The sequence below is a fragment of the Oxyura jamaicensis genome, chromosome 1, assembly GCF_011077185.1.
Source record: "Oxyura jamaicensis isolate SHBP4307 breed ruddy duck chromosome 1, BPBGC_Ojam_1.0, whole genome shotgun sequence".
Lineage (NCBI taxonomy): Eukaryota > Metazoa > Chordata > Aves > Anseriformes > Anatidae > Oxyura > Oxyura jamaicensis.
The window spans coordinates 169,089,010-169,112,823 of record NC_048893.1 but is presented as its reverse complement, the minus strand read 5'-3'; the positions used below and the strand labels follow the sequence as shown (position 1 = coordinate 169,112,823).

General features: G+C 41.7%; 1 protein-coding gene across 2 annotated transcripts in view; it reads left to right on the top strand.

The window, feature by feature from the left end:
• Positions 1-2,215: 2,215 nt before the first annotated feature.
• The window catches only part of TDRD3 (tudor domain containing 3), a 110,662-nt gene continuing 89,063 nt past the window's right edge, over positions 2,216-23,814 (top strand). Inside the window, exon 1 of one of the 2 annotated variants that reach the window (XM_035321688.1) lies at positions 2,216-2,511. In XM_035321688.1, the coding sequence (XP_035177579.1) occupies positions 2,471-2,511 (41 nt within the window). In that variant the 5' untranslated portion in view covers positions 2,216-2,470. The remainder of the gene's footprint in view (positions 2,512-23,814) is intronic. The other variant, XM_035321697.1, reaches the window with a different exon arrangement.

The window sequence follows — 23,814 nt, the reverse complement described above, 5'->3', positions numbered from 1 at the left end:
AGCCTCCTTTCAGGTACCTGTAGAGTGCAATAAGGTCGCCCCTGAGCCTCCTCTTCTCCAGGCTAAACAGTCCCAGCTCCCTCAGCCGCTCCTCGTAGGACTTGTTCTCCAGACCCTTCACCAGCTTCGTTGCCCTTCTCTGGACTTGCTCAAGCACCTCGATGTCCTTCTTGTAGCGAGGGGCCCAAAACTGAACGCAGTACTCGAGGTGCGGCCTCACCAGAGCCGAGTACAGGGGGACAATCACTTCCCTGGACCTGCTGGCCACGCTGTTTCTTATGCAAGCCAGGATGCTGTTGGCCTTCTTGGCCGTCTGAGCACACTGCTGGCTCATATTCAGCTGACTGTCAACCAAGACTCCCAGGTCCTTCTCTGACAGGCAGCTTTCTAACCACACATCTCCCAGCGTGTAGCTCTGCTTGAGGTTGTTGTGCCCCAGGTGCAGGACCCGGCACTTGGCCTTGTTGAACTTCATACCGTTGGCCTCGGCCCATCGGTCCAGCCTATCCAGATCCTCCTGCAGAGCCTTCCTACCCTCGAGCAGATCGACACACACACCTAACTTGGTGTCATCTGCAAACTTGCTGAGGGCGCACTCAATCCCCTCGTCCAGATCATCGATGAAGATGTTAAAGAGGACTGGCCCCAGTACCAAGCCCTGGGGGACTCCACTAGTGACCGGCCTCCAACTGGATTTGACTCCATTCACCACAACTCTCTGGGCCCGGCCATCCAGCCAGCTCTTAACCCAACGAAGCATGCGCCAGTCCAAGCCATGAGCAGCCAGTTTCCTGAGGAGAATGCTGTGGTGAACGGTGTCAAATGCTTTACTGAAGTCAAGGTAGACCACATCCACAGCCTTTCCCTCATCCACTAAGCGTGTCACCTTGTCATAGAAGGAGATCAGGTTCGTCAAGCAGGACCTGCCCTTCATAAACCCATGCTGACTGGGCCTGATCGCCTGCTTGCCCTGCAACTGCTGCATGATGACACCCAAGATAATCTGCTCCATGAGCTTCCCTGGCACTGATGTTAAACTAACAGGCCTGTAGTTCCCCGGGTCTACCCTCCGGCCCTTCTTGTAGATGGGCATCACATTTGCTAGCCGCCAGTCAAGCGGGACCTCCCCGATAGCCAGGACTGCCAATAAATGATGGAAAGCAGCTTGGCCAGCTCCTCCGCCAGTTCTCTCAGTACCCTCGGGTGGATCCCATCTGGCCCCATCGACTTGCGTACATCCAAATGCTGCAGCAGGTCACCAACCATTTTCTCGTGGATTGTGGGGGCCACATTCTGCTCCCCATCCCCTTCCACCAGCTCAGGCTACTGGGCGTCCAGAGAACAACTGGTTTTGCTGTTAAAGACTGAGGCAAAGAAGGCGTTAAGCACCTCAGCTTTTTCTTCATCTCTGGTTACTAAGTATCCCCCCGCATCCAGTAAAGGGTGGAGATTCTCCTTAGTCCTCCTTTTGGTACTGATGTATTTATAAAAACATTTTTTGTTGTCTTTAACAGCAGCGGCCAGATTGAGCTCCAGATGAGCTTTGGCCTTTCTGATTTTGTCCCTGCACCGCCTCGCAGCATCCTTGTAGTCCCCCTGAGTGGCCCACCCTCTCTTCCAAAGATTATAAACCCTCTTTTTTCTCCTAAGCTCGAGCCACAGCTCTCTGCTCAGCCAGGCCGGTCTTCTTCCACACCGGCTCATCTTTGGGCACGTGGGGACTGACCGCTCCTGAGCCATTAAGATTTCTTTCTTGAAGAGCGCCCAGCCCTCCTGGGCTCCTCTGTCTTTCATAACCGACACAACCTTTTACATCTTGTTGCCCCCAGAACCCCACTTCTCACCGCCCACCATTCACCCTGAGGACATCAAGGGGACTCTTCCTACGCGGCACTATTAGCACTACACGTATTTACTTATACTCTTCCCGCTGGAGAGGGAGGAGGGCCCTGGCCACCTTATCCGCCATACAAAACTCGAGCAAAGGCCGCGTGGAGCGGCTCCGGGACAGAGCCTCCGGGCCGAGGTTCCCCGGGCGGCCAGTGCCACACGCTGGACCCCCACAGCGGGCAGGGCCCCGCCGCCATCTCCTCCTCCTCCTGCCGTGCCCTCAACCCTTCCCTTCCCCGCCATGGCGGCAGCGGCTTCCAGGCGGGCTCCCTCCTCTCCGTAGCGGCCACACGGGGGTGTGGAGCGGGGCTGGCGCCGGTCGCGGGCTTTGTTCGTCGCTGCCTGCGCCGCCTCCGCCCCTTCCTTCCCCCTCTTTTTTTTTCATTTTTTTTTTTTTCTTCCCCCCCTCCCCCCCCCCTCACGTTCCCTTCCCGTCCCTTCCCTCCATCGCCCTCCCCAGCCCGAGAGCCGGCCGGGCCGGGTGCCCGGAGCGGGCCGAGGGGCGGGGGGGAAACCGAGCGGGCCCTGCCCGCCCCGCCGGCACCGAGCAGGGAGGCAGGCAGGCCGGGAGGGAGGCGCCATGGCCGACAGGGCGAGGGCGGCGCTCGGGGAGTCGGGCTGGTAAGTGGGGGCGTCCGCCGCCATGTCGCGGGGGCCGGTCCCTGCCGTCCCGGGTAAAGCGCCGGGCCCACAGCCCCTCCGTTGCTTGCTCGCTTTGGGGCGTAACTCACTACAGCGGCGTGGGTTGTGGTGGTGGTTTATTTATTTATTTATTTGTTTGTTTGTTTGTTTTGGGGTGGTGGGGCTCGCCTCTGTTGTGTCTCGACTCGCATCGTGAAGCGCTCGATGTCCGCCCTCTCTCCCGGCTCCAGCCCCCCGTGTCCCAGCCGCAGCCCCCCGTGTCCCGGCGGCGCCCCTCGGGTGTGTGTGGGGCCCTTTGGGCCTCTCCTGTCGTCCTTTGGGGCCAGCTGAGGCCGGGCCGGTGTGGGCACAGCTCACAGCAGGGCTGGCAGGGGCTTCTTGCCCCGGGACGTGTCCCTGCTACCTGCCCTTCCCCGGGTCTGCACCCTCCTGAATGAGGTCTGGGGCTTTGGGGTGGCGTTGTTCCTTTTAACTAACCCTGTGCTGGTCAATAAGACCGGACGAGTGGAGTCAAACACTTGAGGCTTGAAGCCAGGTTTTCTTTTTTCCCAGTTAGTCCCGAGTTGAACGCGTTGTGTGCTTTGGAAGAGCGCGCTTCAATGAGTCCGAATAGTGCTATCTCTGCATCTTGTTTGTTAGCCTGGGGGGTTTTGGCGCTATTGGCTGGAAGCGGATTTATTTATTTTTTAATCGATCAGTGTAGTTCATTTATTAGTCAGCACTTTATCTCCTTAACTACTTGCAAGGCGTTCTCAAAACAAAAGCTCGTTGTTGACTACCAAGGCGCAACACAACTTACTTTGGCTATAACTGAGGAAAAACTGCTTAATTTAAAGAGAAATGTCATTACTTCCAATGGCATTTTGTGGGCGTTTTTACTATGTTTAACTTAGTGGTTTTGCTGGATTATGCTTTCATTTATGGCTAACACGTAAAGCATTAAAACAGCATTGTGTGGTTTAGGTAGTTTGTACAGCGTTGCTTTGGGATAATACTCACCAGGCTGAGAAAATCAGTGACTTTAGGTCTGGATGAGCGTATCATGTTTCAAAAATACTGATCTAAGCAGTTCTAGAGTGCACAATCCTGTGATTCCTGGCTGTTGGCAAGTTGAGAGAATCAAAAGTGTTCATGCTAACTTCCGTAAAGGGAAGTGTTGGCTGTGACTTGATGCGCACACCTCTTCTCTTCCATACTTACTACTCTTCAAAAAGGAGAAAACTTCTGTAAAAGTAACTTTTATTTTTGTGGTTTTTCTTTTCTTGCTTTCTATTATACATCCAAAATTTTATCACACAATTTTCAGTTCTTAGGTGTCTTATTACATTGTCAGTTGAATGAGGGCCATTGGTAAACTGCTTTTGGGGATTGGCAGTCCAAGTATGAGGTGCCCCTGAAACTCTCTCTGTTACTCTGCAGTGTTTGCCTCTGTCCTTGGGGCATATTCTGTTGAATGGCAATAAACACTTGTTATTCTTGCAGTGCTGCCAGGTGTGATCCAAAGACAGCGACAAAAATATGATCGGGCAGTAGTGGGCTGATACTCAGGTCCACTGGAGTTATGCCTTGGCCTACTTGGATTGGGAAGGACAGCATGAATGCTTATACTTTTGAGGACGAGTGGAAAAGTAAATAATGCTTCAGAAACCTTCAGCAAAGTCTTCATGCCCTTGAAAAAATATTGTAGGCATCCATGAGCTTCGCTATTCTGTTGCTCTTACGTATGTGACTTCTCTATCTGCTTATTATTAGTAGATCTTAAAGTCGTTTATTTAACACGTGTGACTGAGCCTTAAGTTGCGGTATTTAATGTGGTGTATTTCTCACTATACTTGACTACAGGGGTGGTTGAATCATGTTCAATACCAAATTGATTCCTACTGTTGCTGTCTACTTGTGTCAGAGTGGTATGTTTTTAGTACAAAAGTGAAGCTGAGCTTATGCATTGAATTCTGTCCTCATTTAAACTACTGCAGCACCACTTGGTGTTCCAACAAAGCAAACTATTGTTCTTCCAAAGTTACAAATCTTCTAGTTGGTAAGATACTGCCTATTCCAACCAGATTTTACCATAACTTTCTTAGAGTAAGGTAAGAAAAGTTGATACAGACACATGCTTATGTGAATTTCTGCAATTAGTTTTTTTGTTATAACTCTGAATACAAAGTAAAGTTATTTTCAAATAAAGCATTAACAAAATATAGTTAAGATAGCATTATATATATGTTTATATATTATATATATTTCAAGTAGCTGTTGTTAAAGAGTCATCCACTGTAAGAGTCATCTGCTGCCCTGGGAATTTGTAATGTTTGCCTTGAAGTTTGTTTCGGTATATCAGTTAATGCTTTTTAAGCTTTTGAGAGATAAAGTTCCCCTACATAGTAGATGTAAGAGTGGTAGCAAAGGTAGCTAATGGATTTTTTTTTTTTTTTAAGTTTACTTAGTTATTTACTTTGTGGTAGTGTTTCATGAAAGTGGGTAAAAGGCCCCTGTAGTGTGCATGCAGAGCTGTTTCCCTGAAGAGGGGAAGACAGCCTTGTAGTGGTCTTTAGACTTGTACATTTTTTGAGGCTACTTTTCCTTGCACATTACCTTGGGTGCTGCATCTCAGGATGTGATACTGGCTCCAACTTTAGAGCTGAGATAAGGTGTGTTTGTATTACTTTGCAGTGGAAAAGTTAATCTGCCTTGGAACAAAAAGTTCTGTGTTAACTTTTTTTTTTTTTTTTTTTAAATTATCAGACATGCAGAGAAAGTTGCCTTCTGGTATTGTTATAGTTCTGTTCATGAGTTTTGGAACCAATTTTCCAATGTTCCCATTAAAATACAGGCCTAAATGGAACAGAGTTATAGAATCCAGTTTTCTTACTAGTCCAAAAGTACTGCGGAGCACACACTCCTTATGTAAACCATGAATCACAGAACACTTCTCTCTGGCTTGCAACAACGTTTTTTGTTTGCCTTTGGAAGTCACCCAGGTTTCACTTCCATAAGAGAAGACGACAGCCCAGAACTTCTTCAATGTCCTAGGTCTTCACAGAACTTTGGAATTATATCAATTAATATCAATTAATATCAAAATGCCAATAGGTTTTGAAAACAAACAGTATGTCGTGCCCTACAGCAGGTTTAGCCGCCCTTGGTCTCAGGTCTGGTGAGTGATCCCTGAATGTGGGGAGAGCAAGACATGCAAACTGGACAGCTAAAGAATTTCTTAATACAGCTAAATGTACAAGTGAGTTGCTTTTTGAGTAGTGCAGATTATTTTTATAGCAGTGTAAAAATTAGTAAGTCTGGCAAAAACACATAGTCTTGTAAAACTTGGTATATTTTTCGAAGTGATGTAGACAGTGTTCTGACTATACAAAGTTATTTCCAGAGATGAAGAAGAGTCAGAATTGTATTGGTTGTTTGGAAACAAAAGAGTAGTGTTTATCAGTCCATGAGAAAACTTTGATCAGTGTAATTTTGGTTTTATGTGTTTGGTAAATGAAAGCTGTGTAGTTGGTGTATGCTGAACTACTTTAAATTGACTTTCATCTATTTCAGCAAGTAATGTGCTGCATGCTGGACAAAGGTAGATTGAAGTTAGTCTGTTGCAACCCTTTCCATATAGGACTAATCACAATATGATCCAAGCTCTGAAGCAAAGGTAGGGAATGCTTGCAGGAACAATCTGACTCTTCTAAGAGCACAGCAGGAATTTGGGGAAGTAGTTGGTTCCAGGATCCTGCAAGGCAATCTGCTTTTCCTACACGTTGTTTTGCTGTTCCACTGAAGCTCTGTTGGCAGGCATGGCTGAATTTGGTCCCTGCATACGGAGCAAACTCAGCCTGGGTAGATGTCCCTTAGACACAGGGATAACAATGATTCACAGGGCAGATGTGTCTCTGTTTTGGGTTTCTTAACACCCCTGTAGGGGTGTATGTTTTTATGAGTTGGGGTTGGTACTGTGAAAGCTTGAAGTGCCAGTGCAAAGTAAAGTGCTGCAATGCAATTTTGCATTATTTTTTTTTATATATTTTTTTTGTCATTCATGTGTATCCCTTACTGTCTGGAGTGATTGGTTTGATTCTTGCTTGATTAGGAATAATGGATAGATAAGCTGAATTCTTGATGTCATTGGCAATCTGGAGGAGCAGAACAAGTCCAGTGTTGTACCTTCTGTTAAGGGAAACGAGGCAAGAAACTCCTTTTAAAGAAGCTGTTAAGTGGTAATAAATGAGTGATATTGGATGTAATCTTACGAGCTTTTCCAAGAAACTGGTATATGGCTATTATTAATAGTTAAAAAGCAGCGCAAAGAAAGCTGTTAGGAATTTTTCACAAAGAATAAAATAACTGTTAAGTCATTATGTATATGAATGGTGTGTCCTAATTTTTAGCAGTATGCACTAATGTAATTGTCCCAGCAGAGCAAAGGTTTTGTAGACTGTGAAAAAGTAAATGAGAGGTGTGGAAGGTCCTCTGTGCTGGGAAGATGGAGATCTTTAGTCTGAGAAACAGAACAATAAGGGGAGAGGTGACAGGGGTCTGTGAAATCTGCAGAGCATACAGAAATGATGAATAGAAAGCAGGACAGCTATTTTTCTTAACACAAGAATTAGGCCACCCAGTGAATTAAATGTGCTAGTTGATGAAAACTAAAGTAGCTTCTCAAGCAATGTGTAATTAAATTGTGGAATGGAATTGGCCCATGATAGTTTGGAGCAGAAAGATGTAAGCGAGTTAAAATATAGAAATACATACTATATTATAAAACACAGAAAAATACAAGTGGGTTAAAATATGAATTGGACAAAATCAGGTAGGGGTAGAAGCACTGAAAGTGTAACTCTGGGGTGAGCTTATCTACTAGCTCTAAAGTAGATGGAAGCTAGGAATTATTCAGAGCACTTCCAGATACTTGTTGTTGTATGTTCTTTACCTGAATCATCTGCCTCTGGCCACCCTTTAGGAAGGGGAACTGTGTTAGACCTAGACTGGTTAAGTATGAGCACCATTTCTGTTCTTACTTTTCTGTTGTAGGTAAGTGTTTTTCACGGTGTACTCTTACTGAAGAAAGGTCTTTCTCCTCTTGATTGGAAGTGGGGAGGAAGGAGTGGGAGTCCCCTTTGCACCATGTCTCCGTTGTGATTTCTGTTGTCTTACTGCAACTCAGTCTCCAGGATTTTATTAGCTGCTGGGAGAGCCTCTCCTGTCACCTTGATATGCCAGATCTCAAATCAATTTATGCATCATTTTTGGGAACATAGCCTTTGTCTGCTGGCTTCTCTGGAGAGTCTGCTAAGAAGCCGAAGCACTCACATAAGATGTCCTTGACTTACAGAACTGTTGCAATTTAAGAGTGAAGAATATTGCTATTTGTTGAGCAAAGGGCTCACAGTAGCGGGGGAAGAAAAAATTTAGTTTACATGGAACAAATTTAAAGGTGGAAGTTGTGACGGACAGTTTTCCAACACCCACCTTTTCAGTGGCCTTCATTTTTTTTGGTGTAGTGTATCTAAGGTTGATTCTTTCCCATGAATGCTTTCTGTAGGGGCATGTAGGCTTGTCTCCTTTTTGGAGACCGTGGGATACCATGTGTATTTAGCCTCATTTCAGAAGTGACGTAGTCTTGTAACGTTAATTCGTAGGCTTTGCTTTCTTTTTGAGGTGTGGATACTTCATTAGGCCAATGTCACCTACAGGGTTTGACTCGTAGTAGTTTCCTTCTTCTTGCCCGTTTGTCCATATGCTCTTTGACCTAATATGAAACAGTGCACGTTATCCCGGAGACTGAAATGTCTGCTGAGTTTTGTAATGTTTTTTTATCAGTTAGTCTAATGATAAGCTAATTGCTATCGGCACTTAAACAGGGAAAATGGGTGGAGCTTGTTACACAACGACTACTGGGGGTTGATTTCCCTCTTCCCTCTCACAAAGCTGACTTTAAGTATAGTATACTGGAATTATATACAGTATACTCTAAGTATGCTGTAAGTGGAATGCATAAAATTATAATTTTGGTAGGGATTTGGCAGAAAGACTTGCAGGATGGAATACCAGTAGGCTCATGGTTGCTTGGTTTATTTTATTTTATTTTCCCCCAACCCCCTGCTCCCAAGAAACCCAAATATGCTTCCTAATGTAAGAGTCAGCTAATGGAAGCAGCAGTGTGTTTAGGAGGCCAGCATTTTCTTAATGGTCAGTACCTCTTACAATCCAAGCATAAGTTAAGGTAGGGATGTTTTAAACTTACATGCTCCTGGAGATTAAAATTATTGGTCAGAAAGCCTGCACCTTCCAGAAAGTGGAAATTTGAGACATCTGGACTAGGTGTTGGGTATAAATGAAGCAGGTCTCTGGAGAAAGCCCTTTGCAAAGAATTTGTTTCCAGAAAGCATGTTCTGAGACTTGAGACCTATGTGTTTGCTCTGTGCAGTTCCTGTGTGCTCACACTTCTCAGATCCCAGACCCCCGAGCAGCGAGCTGTCGGGAAGGTAGCTGCCCATTTCGGGGTGAGGTGGTGCCGTCATTTGGACCTTGAACAAACTGGTATTCAGTGGGGTTTTATATTTGCATATTTTACATAAGTGTCACTGCTGGATAAAACATGGCTTAACGTAAACAATACATGGAGGAGTACATAGGGATATGCAGCTGTCCTGAAGCTTAATTTAACAGGTAAAATTATGCTTAGAAATGTTGGGTTTTAAATATCCCATACAATTAGTAGATGCTTTATGGTTTGATTGTTCTGTGATAGCTGCAATAACATAGTTAAAATAAATTCAGCTGATTCTCCAAGCTGTTCATGTTGTACATGTTTTCAAGAGTAGTTGTCCTGGTTTCAGTTAGGACAGTTATTTTTCCTCCTAGTAGCTGGTAGGGTGCTATGTTTTGGATTAGGATGAGAAGAGTGCTGATAACATGCTGATGTTTTAATTGCTGCAGAGCACTGCTTATACTAAGCCAAGGACTTTTCAGCTTCTCACTCTGTCCTGCCAGAGGGCAGGCTGGGGGTGCAGCAAGAGCTGGGAGGGGACAGACCCAGGACAGCTGACCCAAACTGGCCAAAGGGGTATTCCATACCATCTGACGGCATGCTGAACAATATATAGGGGTGGCTAGCCGGGGTGGGGGGCCGGCTGCTCAGGGTTGGGCTGGGCATCGGTCAGCGGGTGGTGAAGCAATTGCATTGTGCATCACTTGTTTGTTCATATTATTATTATTATTATAATTATTATTTTCTATCTTAATAAACTGTCTTTATCTCAACTCAAAGGCTTCACTTGCCCGTTTCTCTCCCCCATCCCAGAGAGGGAGGGGGGAGGGTGAGCGAACGGCTGTGTGGTGTTTAGCTGCCAGCCGGGTTAAACCACAACAGTAGTACATTTTCTACTTCTTTAGAGCACAAGGAGGATGTTTAATTCCAATAAAGTTAATTCTAATACTGCTGATGGAAAGGCTCTCTGGGGGGATGAATAGTATGTGAGTGTTTCTAATCAGATTGCATGTAGTTAATATAATGCATAGTTGAGAGGTGTCAGAATTTAGGAAGACTGGGCAGCTCTAGGACTGAGGTACAACCTTCAGTGGAGCTCCTAAGGCAAAGAGGAAATTGCTGTCTTAAATGATCTGGTGAGTATCTGCATCACTGGTGAGTAATTGAAGCATGATGGACATTCTTGCAATGGGATCGTTTTGAGAGCTTCACTTTGAGAAGTTTAGCATAGGTATTAGGAATAGTAGGCACTGACAGCACAAGAAGATTTGTTTCGAGTTAGAGAGCCGCCTGCTGACATTGCGTCTGGCAGAGGGCTCTGCTTGGGGAGCGTGGTCAAGATCGGCTTTTCCTCTCCTGCTGTTTGCCTCATACAGTGCTCCAGGAACAGCCAGGAGCGTCTCCTGTTGTGTCACGTCTGGAAAAAAGCTGTTGAGGAAAGCCAGAAGAGGAAAAAGCCATGTGTGTTCAGACAGTCCCAAGATACTCTCGGTGCGCTGTCAGCTGTGTAGTTGGCACGGGCCCAGCCTTAGGATATTTGTGTTCAGTTTAACGCTTCGGGGTGGCTGCCAACGTTTTCCTGGGGAAATATGAGTGAGAAACAGTATTCACAGCTTGTATCTCAGGAGAAGAAAAAAAATCATTAGAAAAAAAAAGGACAGCCCTCTTTACGTTGTGTGTTTTGTATGTCGAATTGCCTTGGTCTGTTAGGAATGATGGAAGGTCAGATCTCAAGGAGCAAAACACAGAGCAAAACATGCAAGAGCTCTTGTCCAGTGCTTTCTGGCTACGGGGACTGTTTGTAGCATCCACCATGTTACAGCAGTGCCACTTGCTAAAAGGTTATCTTAGCCAGCTTTGGGGTTAGCGAGGTTATCTTGGACATGTCTCAGCACGTTACTTGGTAAAATCTCCAGATTTAATCTCAAGATTGAGGCTTGATGTTTTTGTATTAACACCGTTACTGCCAGATAACTGTGTGCACTTATCTCTGAATCTCTCTTCGATTAAGTAGTCATATTGACTCACGTTAACATTTTTTGGGGGAATCTGCTGAAGTTTTACTCTGTTATATTCTTTTAATGTTACAAAATGCAATATATAGTTATCTCCATATTTAAATAATAGATGTAAATCACGATATGTCATTAAAGCACAGTCTACAAGTGTGTACTGTCCAGGTTCCTTACCAAAAGCATTAATAATGTTACTTCCACATTTTGTGAAAATGCAAAGTCACTTAACTCTGGTGTTGATGTCAATATACTGAATGGGGAAAATACTACTTGAAACAGCTAGGTCATCCTGTTATATGCTATTTCTTCATAGAAAAGTAGAAACTGAAACACCAATTATTACAGAAGCACATATACCCTTCTTTCATGTATGTTGCCATTGCTATTGTGGCTGTTGTACGGTCGGGATGGGGGAGGCTTCCAAAGGCATCAGGATAGTGTGAGTTTGCTGGGAGGTAACTTTTTTTTTATGTGTTAAATTGAGATTCTGCATCCAAGACAGCTTTAAATGCAATGCAGAGGTGTTAAATTCTTAATTACTTTTTAGAATGGTAATACTAATGAAGCATTACATTTTCCAACTTCTTAGAACATGTTCTGTTTTATAGATGAAAGTGTTGGAAGAGCTGAGGTTTTTGTTTAGCTGTTATTTGGAGGAGAGGGAAGAAGAAAGTCTATGAAGGAACTGGAGAGAAGGTGGGTGATTTCTAGGGGTCTGGTTCTGCTGCTGTGCCTGGCAGTGACATCTGAATGAGTTATGTTTTCTGCTGAAGTGATGAGCTGCTTGGGAATGCTGAGAAGACACGTAAAAAATACGATCCATCAAACACGTGCTCCTTGAAAACAGACTGGATAATGAGCACAGTCATGATTCTTGGTTTGCAAAACCTATTCAATGGTGTGGCTTTTAATTCAGATGTAGCAGCCATACAATATACGGATATAAATCTGTGTTATACACTTACGTAATTATTGATAGTCTGGAGAGTTGCAGTTCAGCTAGGCAAAGAAACGTCTTGGGATTCTGACATGTGGCAAGTGCTTCCAAAGTTCCTCTGCAACTTTTCAATTGATTGCTTCTGTGCTGCTTTTTCTATTTTTTTGTCCAAAATAATAACTTTTTTTTGTAACTATGAAAATCCGAGTAACTGAAGGAAGTAGATGTATCAAGTTGTATACTTAATATTTACCTGATATTCAAAAGCTAAAACCAGTCTGGTTTATTCTTATTAACTTTTTTTTTTTTAAAAAAAAGTGCTCTAGTAAAACACTGCTGCTGTAGCTAGAAGCATTTTAATAAAAATACTGCCAGTGAGGGAAAATGTGCATCTGTTTATATGTTCAAACTGCAGTTATGGGTACTGACTCTTGTTTTGCAGTAATTTGGCTGATCTTCTACAGGCATATAGTTGTAAGTCAGTGGTTAAATGGTGCTGCTCGTGCAGCTGATAAAGTGAAACTCAGAAATAGTTTTGGAAGTCCTTTAATGGGTGCAGTAGTGTTTTTCAGTTTTAGAAATACATGAATCTGTAGCTGTAGGCAGTTACATTCTTCGATCGTTGTTAACAAGGCTGCATTTACCAATCTGCTGGCGCTCTTCAAGCTTTTCAAAGAGTTGATTGTAAACACAGTTTTAGTGTGTTCTTTTACATTGCACAAGTATGCATCTCTATGCATATCTTGAGTGATTTTTTTTTTAGTAAATGTACTATAAATCTAGTTTTAAAGGTCTATAGAAATGGCTACCTTATCATAAAGTACAATAAAAAGAAACCTGCCACTTGTGCCTGCTTAAAAAATTACCTATATGCAGAAATATGTGATATGCTAAGTTAAAATGTGCAATACTTGTAATAGGTATGCCTCTATTTTAAGCATCAATGACCACATTTGTAAAAAAAAAAAAAAAAATAATTCTGCTTGGCAATTTCAGTTGTAAATACACTTCTTTGTCGCAGTGATGAATATTCATCTTTCATCCTTGTTTTTTCAGCAGATCATAATGTCGTTTGTTGTCTGTTTTGATGTTTAGGAGGGAGGGATGTGAGTGGGGTGTCTTCAAAAGTTCGGGTTTTAGTCAGTGGAGTAAAACCAGTTTTGTAAGAACAGTTCCCCCCTACAGCAGCTATTCTTGGGGACTCTGGGTTGGTGATAAAATCCTGTTTTAAATATTTCAAATACAACTGGAGGCATTTGCTTAGCAGCTTGCTTTGTGAGTCAGCAGACACTGGGGATGTTAAGCTTCTATTATTTCTGAAATTAATATGGAGTGTCTTCGAGCAGAAGTAGTCCAGCTCTTTAACTGTGATATGGAAGACGTGCTTTAATAACAAAATACCAATTAATAATGTTTCCAATTTTCATTTTGTAGTTTTATGGTTCAGTGCTGTTTTTCTCTGGTAATAAAGTGAGATTTTACAGCTTGAATTGAGAAATATTAATTGTTTCCTTCATGAGTACTGTTGATAAGCTAAATTAGGCGATTAAATATGATCAAAATTATATTTGAACTACTAAAAATATAGCCTTTTGTTACTCATATGCATGAATACTGTATGTTACTTATTCCAGTCTCAGTATCATTAACTTTTAAGTATCATTACTGGAAAAAAAATTAGAAAATAGTGCTTGGAGAAAGCATTTTAAGGAATTACTTTGTATAAAGATACTCAAAATATAAAAAGCAAAGCAAATTAACCAGCCAGTTTGGAAGAGGCCTCTGGTCATCCCAGTCCCGTCCCTTGCTCAGAGCAGGACTGACTCCTTGTTGGATCTGCTTGCTCAAGGTGAAAGGTGTTGTCCAGTTAAGTCTTGAATATCTGCAAATTGATCTGCTCCTCTGCATAGCCACTCTTTGGTAAGATTTTTTTCTCCCCTGTGTCCATTGGGAATTTCATGTGTTTAAGTGCCTCTCTCTTGGATGCTGTCATTTCACTCCATGCTGCTTGGAATTGGCTTTGTCTCCTTAAACTGTCTTCAGGTAATGGGGGGGAAATTTAGAGCCTCCTTTGATCTGCACTTTTCCACACTGAACAAAAACAACAACAACAACAACAAAACTCTTGCAGATTCTCCGCCTTTGAAATGTACTCCAGCCCCCAAAACATCTCAGTGGCATGTCTTCAGTTTTGGGTCTTGTCTCATAATGGAGACCCCTGAAACTGGGTACAGTATTTTGGATGTGCCTTTGTGCTGGGAGGAGGGGAATAATCACAACTCTTGGTTAGCTGGCTGCAAAATCTAATACACCCCAGTATATTTTTAGTCTTTTACCACTGTATGGACACAGTGATTCATGCTCAAATTTTGTCATGAGCTTTGTCATGAACCTCTTGGCCAAGGAACCACTGTGGTGATGCTTCTTACCTACTCGTGTTTTTACCAGCATATCATTCCCCTGTGCCCAACTCCCCTAAAGGGGGAAGAAAAATTGGCATGTTTCCTGATGAAAAGCATTATACATCTATCTGTTTTAGACTGTGCAGCGTTTAATGTAGTTTTTACATGCTTATACAAGCTTAAGCCATGGTAATGTGTAGTGAAAGAACTGATGTACTACTTCATTATAGAAAATGTGATGTGTAGAATGTAAGTACTTAATTTGAACCATTACTGGAATGCCTTTTTTAGTCTGGCAGCTACTTAAAGTTCTGATTTATCAGATTTATGAACTCGAGACTAATACAAAAGTTGAACAATCTCTTCATTTTGTGCATAAGTAGCATTTTGAGCTAACAGATCCAAGAAATGTAAATTGTTCTGTTCCCACACACGTTATTCCTTGCTCAGTCTCTGGAGCTGACGATCTTGTGCTGTCCTTTGCTGTGTTAATCAGTCTGTCCTAATATTGTGGCTCCAGTCATGCCCAATAACTGATGCCTATAGAGAAGCCTGGGAGTGTGACAGGTACGCAGAGATAATTCCTCAGAATGTTTTCCCAGCTTTTAGCTATTGATTGTTCAGCAGTTTCCTCAGAGGGATGTTTCCTTTCTGTTAAATAGATTTTGATGTATTTCTTCTGGATGTATCTGCGCAGTTGTTTTTTGAACCCATGTAAAATTTTAGTAGCCACAGAATATTTCAGTCAATATTCTTCTACAACAATGTTGTATGAAGACCCCTTTTCTTAAATTTGCTGTATTTCCTTCTTGCTAATTTAGAGACAGTGAATAACCAATCCATTTTATCTCCTTAATATTATTCGTGGCCATATAGATATGCTTAAATCCCTTCTTCAGTCATTTTCACAGTGAAGTACCCCATTCTGTGTACTACATCTTCAGAAGCAAGGTGGTTTGTATTTGATCCAAATTTGTACATGTCAAATTAAGAAAGGTGGACAGAAAACAGGATCCTGAGAGCAGGGAGAGTTTAGGAAAATAAGTGATCTAAAGAAGACAGGGAGAAAGAAGAAAATCAGTGCAGGTACATTGCAGATGTATATTATTCAATCTTTATCATTAGAGAGGGAAGTACGAAGTGTCTGTGAAAATGTGATGTGATGGAGAAGTGGTATTTTTTACTCCCCCATCTTCTCACCAAAAAAGTTAATTTACAGCTTATTTAGCTAAATGTAATGCATGATAAATTACATGCAAGTTTCAAAATTACAAGTGTGTGGCCTTTGATTGTGTGGTGCCTTTTTGCCCCTTGGGTATATGAGCCTTGACAGAAGAGTGAGTGCAGGAGTGTGAATACTCATTTGCAATTACAGGACGCAGGCCGTGGCTTATACAGGCTTTTGTGAGAATTGGTGGGTATGCTAAACATGCGGAGTAAGATTCAGCTTTATCATGCTGCCTCTCCCTGTGAGGACAATACGCCTGTTTTACTTCTCAGCAGATGAAAACTGTGATCAGTCACTTGTTCTCAGCAGGGAGGCAGTTGTTTCTTGAGATGCCTTATCTCGGTTCTTGCTTGTCTGTCTGCATCCATTCAAGTCCTGACCCCATCATATACCATGACTTGTGTTTTTCTACAGAATACAGATGTATATTTCACTGTACTGTTTAGCTTAATATTACTATAAATAAATATTTTAAATTAATATTTGAAAAATAAATTAATATTACGCCCTAAATGTACCACACACTTGATTTCACTATTAATCAGAGTTTTATGGCATGAACTTTAAGTAAATTGCATATTAAGGTAAGTAATTATTCCAGTTTTGAGTCATAGTGCCATGTGGTTACTTGGCTTGATCAAGGAAATGAAAAGCAAGCTGAAAATAAGCTTTTGAGAGTTATGGTCCTCTGACTGTTTTTCTTCAGCCTTGTGCTCTCCACTCCTGAAACTAAACTCATTATGAACTTTCCCCTTTGCCTCCTGTGACTGCTTGCTGCAGTGCCCTTGGTGCACTCTAATGCCTGTGTACTATCAAGACTTCAATTCCTTTTGTCACCTGTCCTACCCCATAATATGTTTGGCTTCCTCTCACATCGACCCCTGGCAAGCATCAGCATGTGTTATGGCTGTTTTGGAGCTAGGCAGGTGCTTCAGTTGACCAGTTGATTGCTGCTGCTCAAAGTGGATGAGAGCCATGTTCCGCTTCCCTTTTCTAACTGCTGATTTTTCTGTCTTCTACCCGGTAGGCGATTTCTGTGAAACTTCAGGGAACTTGGTGCCTGAGACCTCTGCTTCTCTCAAATTTGGCTGAAATTTGCCTGCCTGATTTGAATTTGTCAGCGTGACAGGGCTGCTGGACAGACTCCATGAATATATAATCATTGTTTTCTAGGGGCAATTGAATTCAACTGCATTTTAAAAACTTTTTGGTTTGTTCAATAAAAGAAGAAGAAACTAGACTTCACATGAGAAGTGTTTGCTTTTTCAAAGCACTGAATACAAAGGGAGGGAGGATAAATTTGGCAAAAGTATCTGTTACTTCCCTATGCTTGCTAGTTCAACCGACAGTGTTTTGGAATAGGTGGAATGTATATCAGCTCAGGCCCTGGGGATTTGAACCATGTATTCTGGGACAGTGCTCGGTCTACTACTTCAGAAATACTTTCTTCTTTGATGCCATTCCACTTTATGTAAATAATCAAACTTCCTTGGGAGTTGCCTCAGCATCTCAGGCAAATTACCTCTTAGGGTGAGTCAGTGTGTTGGTTTTTTTCCCCCTTTGTCTCTGTGTGTATTTTAACATTTGGAGCAAGTTCAACAGAAGGAATTTGCAAAGGCTCAGATACCTAGCAGTGAAACAGTGGAGAGGTGCTAGTGTTCATGCAGTGCTATGATTTGAGTTCTAAGTTTTGTGCACCATGTTGTTATTCATTGTACCATTATCCACTGAAGTTATTCTTTGCTAGGAAAATGTGCAGCTAAAGCAAAGTTTTTTCACGTTTTTAAGAGCAGAAACTAGACTTGCCCATTCAAGACAGCTTGGGAGGGAACATTTTTTGAAGGACTTGTGTGACCTAAAAAGCTTTTTATGTCTTGAAAGATAAAATTTCAGTGGGTGCAGAAATTATTTTATCAGGATTTGTAGAAAACAATAATGGCTAAGAGGTAGGTGTGCTTCTCTTATAGTTTATAGTGTTATTGGCAGATAATTATCCTGCAGAGCATAAGAGAATAATTTGGAAGAAGATTTTCTTTGTAGAAAACAGTAGTTTTAGTGCATCTTGTCTTGATTGAGGCAATGTCTTAAAAAATAATTAAGATGAGGGTGTTAAACATTGCTTTGCAAACTTTACATTTTCCCCACTCCCTATGAGGAGGCACAGCAACTTGTCCTAGCTCTCAGTTTGTCATGTTGTTCTCTTCCTGGGAATCAGAAGTTATGAATTTAATTACTTTTTCTTTATCTTGCTCCACTAGATTTTTTTTGCTACTACCCATCTCGTATGTGGCAGACATCACAGCAGGTGCATACTACAGTGTTTAGCTTTCAGCACTTCAGATGGAAGTAGATTGGAATTTAACTGTCTGTAAAACTTGTAGAAAAAGTGGAATCTGAAGTAGGTGATGGGAGGGGGGTGAGTATTCATGAAGAGCTACTATTATTTTTAAGTTTCATTTAATCTGCAATAAACTGAAAAGCTAACAAGAACAGGGGTGTCCTGTCACCACATTTCTACGTTTGCAGGCATATTAACTCCAGTCAGATAGCTCTATAGCAAGAAGAGGAAAAGCAATAAAAAGGGAGAAAAGGAGAGGAAAACGTTTTAAAAAAGCAAAAGGTTTTCTTACAAAATTGCTGGTTACCTATTTACTACAATAAAGACTTAGTGTTGTTCCATTCTTTTTAGATATCCTTTCTGAATACTGTTGAAAGAGCACAGGGCTTCAGAAGACAACTGAATGGCCTTGGTTGAACTAATATCAGCAAAAAGTAGAGTTTTCTGTAGGGTGTTTTTTTGTTTGTTTGTTTTCAGTTTCTTCTAGCTTTGCTGTTCATCCTTATATGTCACTTCTCATGGCCCTTTACATTTCTTTGTACCAAAGCTTGCAGTGTTTGGTCTTACGAGCTGAGATTTTTTTTCAGTCTGCAGTACTGAAGTAGCAGTAAATAGATGAAGCTGCAGTAAGTAGATGTTACTGGTGGCTGGAGCTGGGCATCTCAGATACAACATCTCAGGTGTTATTCCTTGTACAACACCCCCCTTGGTTTGCTCATAAGTTACCACATCTCACCTCACCGGTAAACACAGGTGTGGAGCTGCGAATATGCTTGTATTTATTATTGCATAATTTTTGCTTATATATTGTCATGTTACCTCCAGAAGATAGAGTTGGAGTTCAGTTAATCCATTGAAATTTTCAGACCTAGGAGCAGCACACCTCATGAGTGCTTCCCCTCATGAGGGAGCTGCAGGCCACTGTGAGGCTTCCCCTCAGTCTCCTCTTCTTCAGGCTGAACAAACCAAGGGATCTCAGCCGCTCCTCATATATCTTTCCCGTCAGATCCTTCATCATCTTTGCCCTCCTTTGGACACTCTGTACTAGTGAGGAGTTGGTGCTGCTTGTGGAAAAACAAGATGGTGCCTGGTTCTGGAAATAAAGTGGGTTCTTTGAACGCTGGTGTATGGACAAAGCAGGCTTGAGATCAGCGCTCTGTGTGATTTGGCTATTTGAACAGTCTTAAGAACCTGAAAGCCAAATTTCTTGTCAAACCGTTTACCACTGAGAAATTAACAGAGGGTGATAGAGTAATCAAGCAGCTCTTGATCTTTCAGAGGGTTATTTGTGATGCCAAAGAGATGGGGGCAGTCCTCTTTGGAGGTGGACTCAAGATTCCTGTTCTCATGAGGAACATATTTTAGTTTTGAGGAGTAATTGGGTAGATCCTTAAGGAAATCTGTGAAGACAAGTAGTTGAGCATAGAGGGTAAGCACAGTGAGTGTACAGGAAGACAGAATCCCTTACCGTGTTGCTTCGGTAGGCATTTACAGCTTATTGATGATGCATGGAGAGGAGAGAAGGGAAATGTCTTGCACACAATCTTTTAGTTGATGGCATAAAAATATTTTTCTCTGTCTAGTTAGAGTTGTGGTTTATAGAAAATATTTTTGAACCACTAAAGTCCTGAGGAAACTTTATAGCATGTATATTTGGCATTATGAAACTAATAAAATGCATGTTGCCAGAATAAAGCCAGATGCCAACCTGCCTGCAAGTATGTTCTCTAAACGTACTTAGGAAGGTATATTCTTTACCTGCCTCCCACTAACGGTTATCGAGTCCCTCTGTATCACTTTGCTGATAATCTCCTGAATTGCAGACGGTGATTGAGAGGGGACGGATGTGCACCAGGTACAGAAGGCTGGGTGGGAAGTGAGAGGGTGTTAACTCTGCATAGGGAGGGATCCAAGCAGGGCTGCAAGGAGAGCTAGAGTCCGTATTTTCAGATGTGTGGAGCTTGTGACTATTGTACATTCAATGCATGTTTCCAAATTCAGAGGAAAATACTTTTTCCTAAGATAAGAAGTTAGTTTCAAGCAGGGCATTTAAAGCTAATGTTTCTTTTTGACACTTTTAGCCAAAATCTTGCTGCGCTTAATTCTGTATCGTGAAGGGAAGGTAATGTCATCTCACCTCACAGAAGCACTTGAAGGCAGGTTTAATTATTTAATATTTTTCAAATGAATTCTCTGGAACCCTAACAGTAATAATAATAATAAAAAAGCTTAGGGGGAGCATAATTTTGTATTGAGTATGGAGTACAAATAGAGGCTGTTAAAAATAAGAGTGCAGATTATGGTATTGCCTTTGCCTGAAGTGAAGTGTGTGTGTGTGAGGTCCTGTGGAAACATTACCAAGTCATGAATGACTAAAAAAAAAAAAGACTGAGTTTGACCTTAATGTTTAGTTTTCTCTCTTTTCTGGTATTGTCTTTGAAACCTTACTGCATTTTTAATATACTTTTGTGTGAAGTAATACATATTTTTGAAAGCTACCTGTAGATTTTCATTATATCTGTATATATTATATCTCTGTGTTATTAAGAATTTTATTTTTCTATTCCTGAGTTTTCTGTCTAGATGTGAAAGTATGGTTATAAAGTTGACTTGAGAGAAGTAAGAGAGGCTTTACATTATTGCTACTATTAACTGGCTGCATGCCATTTGCTGTAAACTTGAGTTAGGCAAAATAGAAGTTCAGGTTGACATCTCTTCAGTGAAAAAAATAGTAGCAATTTTTGCTGAAAACACCTGCATTCGCAGAAGTTCAGAGGCATTACAGTTATGTACGTTATTCAGCTGTTATGATTTTCCATCTATAGTGTATCTTCCTTTTGAGGAATCCTTTAGTAAAGTCTCATCTGTTTGAGGAGAGCTTTTGTTCTTTTAAACAGTTTTTTTTTGGGGGGGGGGAGGGTTGGGGATTGTTCACTTGCTTGTTTTGTTTGGATTGCTCTGGAAGCAGCATAGGAGCAGATAAACCAATCTCATGCAGGAGGATGAAGTTTGGTGATGAAGGAATTAAACAAGATAAGTTATACCTTCCTCTTACATGTACAAATTAGTTATCAGTAGAAGTTTTTGTGCAGACCAGATGCTTTTGTCACCGTGCTTAGAAATGTCTTCGTTGAAGCTTTCACAATGGCTGTTTCAGAACCATTCCAGTACTGAACACAGTTTCAGGCTTGTTTGAAAATGGCAGGTGAGGTATTGCATATTTTGTATGTTTACTTGCATATTCTTCTTTTAAACATGTTAAGAAACAACAAACAGAAAAAAAAACAGCCCTAATAACAGATCATCAGCACTCAGGAATGCGCGCTCCATTTGTCATAGCTACAGGGAGAGACTTCTTTTTGTTACTGTACTTGCTGACAGTAAAATATTCTGGACTGGACTGTGTGAGCACTTTATGGCTATTGTCATCCTGTTGGCTCTGAGAGCTGCTGTAGCATATGTGCTTGGAGGTGACGATCTCCAGAAGGGACATAACTCAGACGTTCTCACTTCATGCCGTCTGACTTCAGAGTGCTTCATGAATCTATCGCAGCACTTGGTGCTGTAGGTATAAAGGTAACTTAGTGTTTGAAGCAGCTGGAATTGTCCAGATAAATCCATATCATTCTCATGAGGCAACAGGTCCAGTCATCAGAGTGCAGCACAGTAAAATGATTCAATACCTTCCTGGGCACATCCTCTACAAGGCTGTCTGTGGAGTAGCACTTTCCATCTTCCTATTAGAGAAGAGAGTAGGAAACAAGAGTGTAGCTCCTCCTAACAGAAGGACTTTTTTTTTTTTTTTTTTTTTTGATATTCAGAGAACAGGAGGGCATTTTCTGGGATTCTCAGAAGACTTAGGTTATGTATATACGTACTTTTAATTATTTTAATTGCTATTTCTGGGCAAATAATTTATTTTTTTCCTAGTGTTAAGATTCTGCCTGTTTTGCAGACTGTATCTTGTTTTCTGATAAACCAGAAGGCTTGTTTGCAGTTGCCTTCATATATTGGGTAAATCTTAGGCTGTGCTTCAGAAAGTTGAGTTTGTGATGCCTGTTGTAAAGAATGCGTAGTTAGGAGTTATGCTCCAACAGCAGACATGAAGTTTAATTCTCTGTCCAAACTCAGTTATCTAAAAATTCGATGCCCATACTGAGCAGGTTGCTCTTAAGTCTCCATTAAATTTAGAGAAATAATTACTTCCAGAAGGCCATTCATCTCCTTCTAAGCCAGGTGCCCGAGGTAAGAAAGACAAATTGCTGTGGGGACTGCAGACGGAGCAGGGAGTGCCTCGTTTGGATTCAAACAGCTCGCCTGGCCCCTGCAGCTGGGGTCACTGAATCTCATCAGAGTTTTTTGGATGGCTCTGGTGTGGTTGCAGGTTCCACAGCTAGAAACTCAAAGCAACATATATATATACACACACACACGTATATATATATTTTTTTCTAAGCCTACGTCAGTCCTTTCTTTGTGCCTCTGATGCTCTGGATGAGTTGCTGCTGTTTGCTTCACCCTCTGGTTTTGAGGGCCCAGCTCAGAGGGTCAGTGGCAGTTTGTAAAACATTCTTCTTCACCTGAGCCATTTTGAAAGGAGCATTTGTTGTCTGGCTTGTTTAGGCTACAGCTAAGATGGATGTGTAACACAGCCCAGTGATTTTTATTTATTTATTTTTGGAGTGTGGTAGACAATATTAATTGGTTTTCTTTTTAATTATGTTTTTAATTATAGCAACAGATGTAATAAATCGCTGTATATAAAATCAACGCTCTCTTTCTTGTGCTTTGGAGGATGTGGAGGAAGATGGCAGAGGAAGGAGTGTGTTTTGTGCGTGTGGTCCTTGCAGTATTTGTGCACAGGAGGTGTAATACCTGTGTTGCTTTCCACGTTTAGACATGGATTAAAAAGACTACAAAATCGCTCATCCAAATACCCACCTTCTGCTTCGAAACACTTCCCACTTCAATCTCCCCTTCGGTGTTTTTACGAGGCAGAAAAATGTTTTTATCGCTCCTTTATAGATGGCAGCTGCGGCAGAAGCTCTGCTACCTGGCAGGTAGGGCACGAGGCTTACAGGAGCCCGGCACACATCCAAAGTGGAAGCTGTCGGTGTCCCAGGTGGTACTAGATGCCTTAAGTTGACTGAATGAAGGTTTCAAGATCCCTGTTACTGGAAGAGCTTAATTTCTGGCAGATTTGTGAAGTATTTGAATGCCCCTAGTTCCATGGGGAAAAATAAAATCTTCAACCTGAGCTGAAAAATTTTGCATGATTTCTTTATTAACATTGGCTTATAAATGATGATTTTTTTTTTTTTTAATAGGAAACTTCTAAAACTGAAAAACAGCTTTAAAGAAAGAAAATACAACTCTTTTATTCAGACATAGGCTTCTCTCATATCTAAAACCATGCAGCCTATCCTGTTACAATCCTGATGTATTTTGACTTGGAGAGTAACAGCTTGGGGCTGAAGTTTTTGGAGCTCACTGTGCTGTGACTTGACATGACAGATGTTACTTTGTTTATCAATAACAGCAGAAATATAGGAATATTTAATTGCAAATGAAGTAAATACTTGTTTTAATGTATTGCAGTTCATTTTCCACTACTAAGTGGAAAAAAAAATCTTACATGAAAATATGTTTATAGTTTTTCTCCTGTACTTAAACAAGGCAATTTAAGGCTAAGCTAGATGTGAAAGTTTTATTTTCTAATTAAGCTGGCATAATTGAAATGGTAAACCTTCTGGATGCAGCTTGCAGAGGAAAGGTATGCTGTGGGTGTGATCACCTCAGAAAATGATCAGATTGCTAGTGAAAACAGGAGTGATGCTGCATAACCTCAAGTTTATAAATCCTGAGGTTGTAA